The sequence below is a fragment of the Capra hircus genome, chromosome 18, assembly GCF_001704415.2.
Source record: "Capra hircus breed San Clemente chromosome 18, ASM170441v1, whole genome shotgun sequence".
Lineage (NCBI taxonomy): Eukaryota > Metazoa > Chordata > Mammalia > Artiodactyla > Bovidae > Capra > Capra hircus.
Genome location: NC_030825.1, coordinates 51,869,108 through 51,873,396, shown reverse-complemented (window position 1 = coordinate 51,873,396; position 4,289 = coordinate 51,869,108). Strand labels below are relative to the sequence as shown.

At 56.1% G+C, this 4,289-nt stretch overlaps 1 protein-coding gene across 3 annotated transcripts; it reads right to left on the bottom strand.

Moving 5' to 3' along the window:
• On the bottom strand, nt 795-3,782 carry PAFAH1B3 (platelet activating factor acetylhydrolase 1b catalytic subunit 3). 3 transcript variants are annotated; one of them, XM_005692565.3, is made up of 6 exons: nt 3,685-3,782; nt 3,202-3,295; nt 2,912-3,001; nt 2,114-2,230; nt 1,913-2,035; nt 795-1,131 (listed from the first exon to the last, which is right to left on the bottom strand). In XM_005692565.3, the coding sequence occupies exons 2-6, from the start codon at nt 3,277-3,279 to the stop codon at nt 841-843; spliced, it is 699 nt and encodes a 232-aa protein (XP_005692622.2). In that variant the 5' UTR covers nt 3,280-3,295; nt 3,685-3,782; the 3' UTR covers nt 795-840. The 3 variants fall into 3 exon arrangements, with proteins under 3 accessions (XP_005692622.2, XP_005692624.2, XP_005692623.2); XM_005692567.3 differs by lacking the exon at nt 3,685-3,782 and adding an exon at nt 3,460-3,631; XM_005692566.3 differs by lacking the exon at nt 3,685-3,782 and adding an exon at nt 3,492-3,631.

Sequence of the window (4,289 nt, the reverse complement as noted above, 5' to 3'; positions counted from 1 at the left end):
CCTGTGTGGCTGCCAGCTCTCAAGGGAGAAGGGATGTGGGTCATACCAGTCTGGCCTCCAGATGGCCGTGGGGTTACAGGCTTTGCCCCCAACCACTGTGAGGAGTGGGGTACCATTCCAGGACCATCCCCTACATCAGTGGGACCTGGTGGGCAGAGTCTGCCTACTCAGCCATTTGGCCAGGCATGGTTAGGGAAGGCCTTTGACTGGGTGCTGTGAGAAGGGCAGTGCACCCTTAATGTTCCAGGTGAACTCTCAAGGTCTGAACCAGGGCAGGCACTGGGTGGGAAAGCTGGTGGGATCAGAGTACTGCCCTGTCCCCAGTGACCCCTGCTGCCCTTGTGTGGCCTGAGCCAGCACTGCAGCCAAGTCAGAGGAATACTCTGCTGGTTTCCGCCTCGATCATACAGCCTTGGACAGTGCTTCTCTGGGAAGACAAATACCCATACACCGTGTGGAGGGCTGATTGCCGGGGGTGGGAAAGTCAGAAAGCTGTCACAGGAAGTCACAGGTAAGCTCAGGTCAGAGTGCAGCAGTCGGTGGGCTTTGACTGCTGGGTCACCCAGAATTCTCACTTGACCTTGATGCTACAGGGTCATGTTAGCAAGCCAGTTTCACCCAGTGGGTTATTGATTGGCGGTGCCTGCTTGGAGCACTACTGTGATGGCAGAAATCTGCGTGACTACATGAACCAGAATATTTTGATGGATTGGTGAGGCCTCCCTTGGGCAGAGCTGCAGGGTCATAGACGTCAGAGTTAGATACCCACACGGGCTTGGACATAAAGCAGCACATGGAAGACTGAAAAATGGAAATTTAATGCTGTAGGAAGGAAGATGCTTAGGGGCTGGGTTCCGGCAGCGGGATACCACCCTGTCCCTGGTCTTGGGTTAGCAGACGCAGAAGCAAGGAGTGTAGGGCCCGGCAAACAGGTGTGTACCCCAGACGGCTCAGGTGCAGGTAATCGTACATGTCGTGGTGACTGATGGTACCATCTGAGTGCACAAAGCCAGGGTCTGCGTCCAGGAAGTGGGCCCGAGGGTGGCCAGCCAGTGCTGCCCGTACCAGCTCATTCACCCGTCGGTTTTTCTCTCGAAGTGGGTTGGGGTGCTGGCCCCGAGGAAGCAGGCCCTGGGGAAGGCACAAGGAGTTGTGAGGAGGCATCCTACCAGCATCTGGGTGTCCTGCTCCTGTGTCAGAGTTCTCTGTCCCCCATCAGGAAGTCCTAAGCTCCAGAATACACTAGGAATGGGAAAATAGGCATTTTGGAAACACAGATTCCAAACTATGGTCCTGACACCTCACTCTAGACGTGGAACCTTCTAGAAGTAATGGAAGCTAGCTAGGTTCACCTTGGGAATGTCTGACCACTCTTGGCTATTTAAGTGTTTTGAGTTTTTCAACACCCTGATAGCTCAGTTGGTAAAGAATCCTCCTGCAATGCAGGAGACCCTGGTTCAATTCCTGGGTCAGGAAGATCCCCTGGAGAAGGGACAGGCTACCCACTCCAGTATTCTTGGCCTTCCCTGTAGCTCAGCTGGTAAAGAATCTGCCCACAATGTGGGAGACCTGGGTTCGATCCCTGTGTTGGGAAGATTCCCTGGAGGAGGGAAAGGCTACCCACTCCAGTATTCTGGCCTCGATAATTCCATGGACTGTATAGTCCATGGGGTCGCAAAGAGTCAGACACAACAGAGTGACTTTCAGCAGTCCCTTGGGCAAAAGGGGCTATTTGCCCCCGAATATGTCCTTTACCACAGCCCTTCTGATGGGCAAAGCAAGCGTCAACATGAGATTCTGCCTGAAAGCCACTGCTCTGAGAAGAACTGCTCAGAGCCGTGCAGCTGTGGCTACACCTGAAGGGATCCCAGACCACAGCCGTTCTTCCTCCCCCTGCCCTCCCCACTCTCACCAGCACCACGACTCGCGCCTGGGGCTGCCGCTCGTTCACCAGCTGCACTATGGCCTTGATGCCCCCAGTCACCTGCTCTGCGGTGTGCCCGTGGTTGTTGGTACCGACCCAGACCACCACAATCTGTAGAAAGAGAGGATGGAGCGGTGGTGAGGGGGGCAGGCTGAGGGGGCTCTGGCTGCCCACCCAAGCCCTGCTCACCTTGGGCCGGATGTGTTCCAGCTCCCCATTCTCTAGACGCCACAGCACATGCTGTGTGCTGTCACCACCAATGCCAAAGTTAAGTGCGTGCAGAGGGGAAAAGAGCTCCCGCCAGATCTGTGGGCAAGAAGCGGTGTGGGCACAGGGTCATCGTCAGCATGGACCACCGCTCTCCATCCAAAGGTTAACCAAATGTCATCATGTTAGAGCTTTGTTTTATGAAAGCAGTCTGGTTAAATCTCACCTTAAGCAAACCCCAATATGGTCAAACCTCACTTTACACAAACCCATCATGGTCTCACTTTCATAAATCTCGATAAAAGCAAGACTCCTTTTACGGAAACTCATTCTGCTTGAGCCAGGTATCAAACCAGCAGCATTCCAGTTGAACTTCACTTTGAGGAAAGCCATGGTTTAACACCTCTTAGTGAATAGGTAGCATAATTGAGCTCCATAGTAGAGACCTACTGACTTTCATTTTGTAGAAACAACTATAGCTTTGTGGAAATCCATTAGGGCTGTGCACTAATTTAAGCAAACAAAGAGCCTCATGGTAGGCAATCTTCTTGCAAGAAGCCTCATTTTAAGTCTCACTATACACAAACTCAATACGACAAAAAACCAGGACACACACTTCCTTCTCAGTAGAACGTGACACGTTATACAGAAAATCTGGGTGTCCGGTGTTCCGTGAGGGTATTTTGAGTACCCCACACACCGCCTAGCCCGGGCTCTGGTTCAGGAGAGTCAGTGAAGGCACAGGCCTGGGTGGGGCAGGAGGAGAGGGACGGGCCTCACCTCGCACTGGTGCATCAGCTGGACCAAGGAGTCACCGATGAAGACGACTTCGGGTTCCTTATCTTTGCTGTCTGCTACGAACCGATGGTGCTTTGGGGACGTAAAGGAGGGGAGTCAATGGCATGCACGCTGCGGCGCCCGCCCCACCCCGCTTCCTTAGGCAGCACCACCCCAACTGCCCTCAGTTTCCCAATCTCCCAGGGAGAGCTGCGGGAACCAGCTGCTCTCCTCTCCCCGCCCTCCCCGCCCCCAGCCCCGGACTCCGGAGTATCGCGGGCGGGGTCGCTCACCAGGGACATCCAGCGCCCGTCGCCCTGCACGTCCTGCACCGGGGTGGGCTTGCTGGCTGGGTTCTCGTCTCCACTCATCTTGGCGCCTCTGCTCCTGCAGGACGAGCGAGCGCGGTCAGCGGGACAGTGTTCCGGGAGGAGGTGGCGCCACCACGCCCACCCCTACCCCTCAGGCAACAATGGACGGTGCCGAAGCCCGCACTCCCGCGGAGAGCGCGACGGATTCCCGGGCACCGCCCCCGCTCCCGGGGCGGAAACCTTCACTTAGGAGGGGAGGTGTAATTGGGAACCTTCGCTTCCCCCACGGCGGCCGCGCAGTGGGCTCGTCCGGCGCTTCCTGCTCCGGCCACTCACTCGGGCCGCGGCGGCGGCGGCTGGCGCACCCAGGCACCGGGGGGCGTGGGGGCAGGCGAGACCATCCAGCATCCCGTGGGGAGGTGGGGAGAAACCACTCTACCGGCGTCACGGGGAGGAGCGAAATACCTGAAGGCCGAGAGTAGGCGGGGAAAATCTAGCGCCAGTCCTGGGGGAAGAAACCATTTGCTGTAGGGCGAGAAGTGTGGGGAGGGGCCGGGGTGGGGCTGTATGTGTGTCCCTCATTCACGTGGTGGTGGGGGAGTGAGTGGACGAGTCCATTCCTTGGCTCTCTTGAGGGGGTGGCTCGTACGCACCTGGCTAGGAAGGGACGCACCCATTTTCTTCAAACGTAGGGGAGAGAAAAGGAGGACGGCAAAATGTGAAAATAGAGGCTAAGCTGAAGGCGACACTTGAAGGCAGTGCTGGGACTTTAGTGAGTCTCTGTGCTCATGGCCCTCCCCTGCCAAAATCACCAGTTTTTGTGACATAATAGCTAAACTATATGTCTCAGCATTAGACATCACTGACCCTGCAGAGAGGGTAGTAGAAGATGCAGAAAGATAAGGGAAATTAGAGATGCTGCAAGGGCCAAGTTAGCTTGGCGCCCCTCCCGCGCAGCTCACCTTACAGATCTGTGGCCTCCGCTCCCCTCCCTAAATCTATGGCTGACCGACTTCAGTTGGGTGTGTCTGGGCTCTGAAACCTACATCCATAGCCAAGGTCACCTAAGG

Coding starts and splice junctions, on each gene's coding strand:
- PAFAH1B3 (XM_005692565.3), bottom strand. CDS start 3,279: ATGAGTGGAGACGAGAACCCAGCCAGCAAGCCCACCCCGGTGCAGGAC. Junction 3,002..3,201: donor ACGGGCGCTGGATGTCCCTG/GTGAGCGACCCC, acceptor ACGTCCCCAAAG/CACCATCGGTTCGTAGCAGA. Junction 1,132..1,912: donor AGGCGCGAGTCGTGGTGCTG/GTGAGAGTGGGG, acceptor TGCCTTCCCCAG/GGCCTGCTTCCTCGGGGCCA.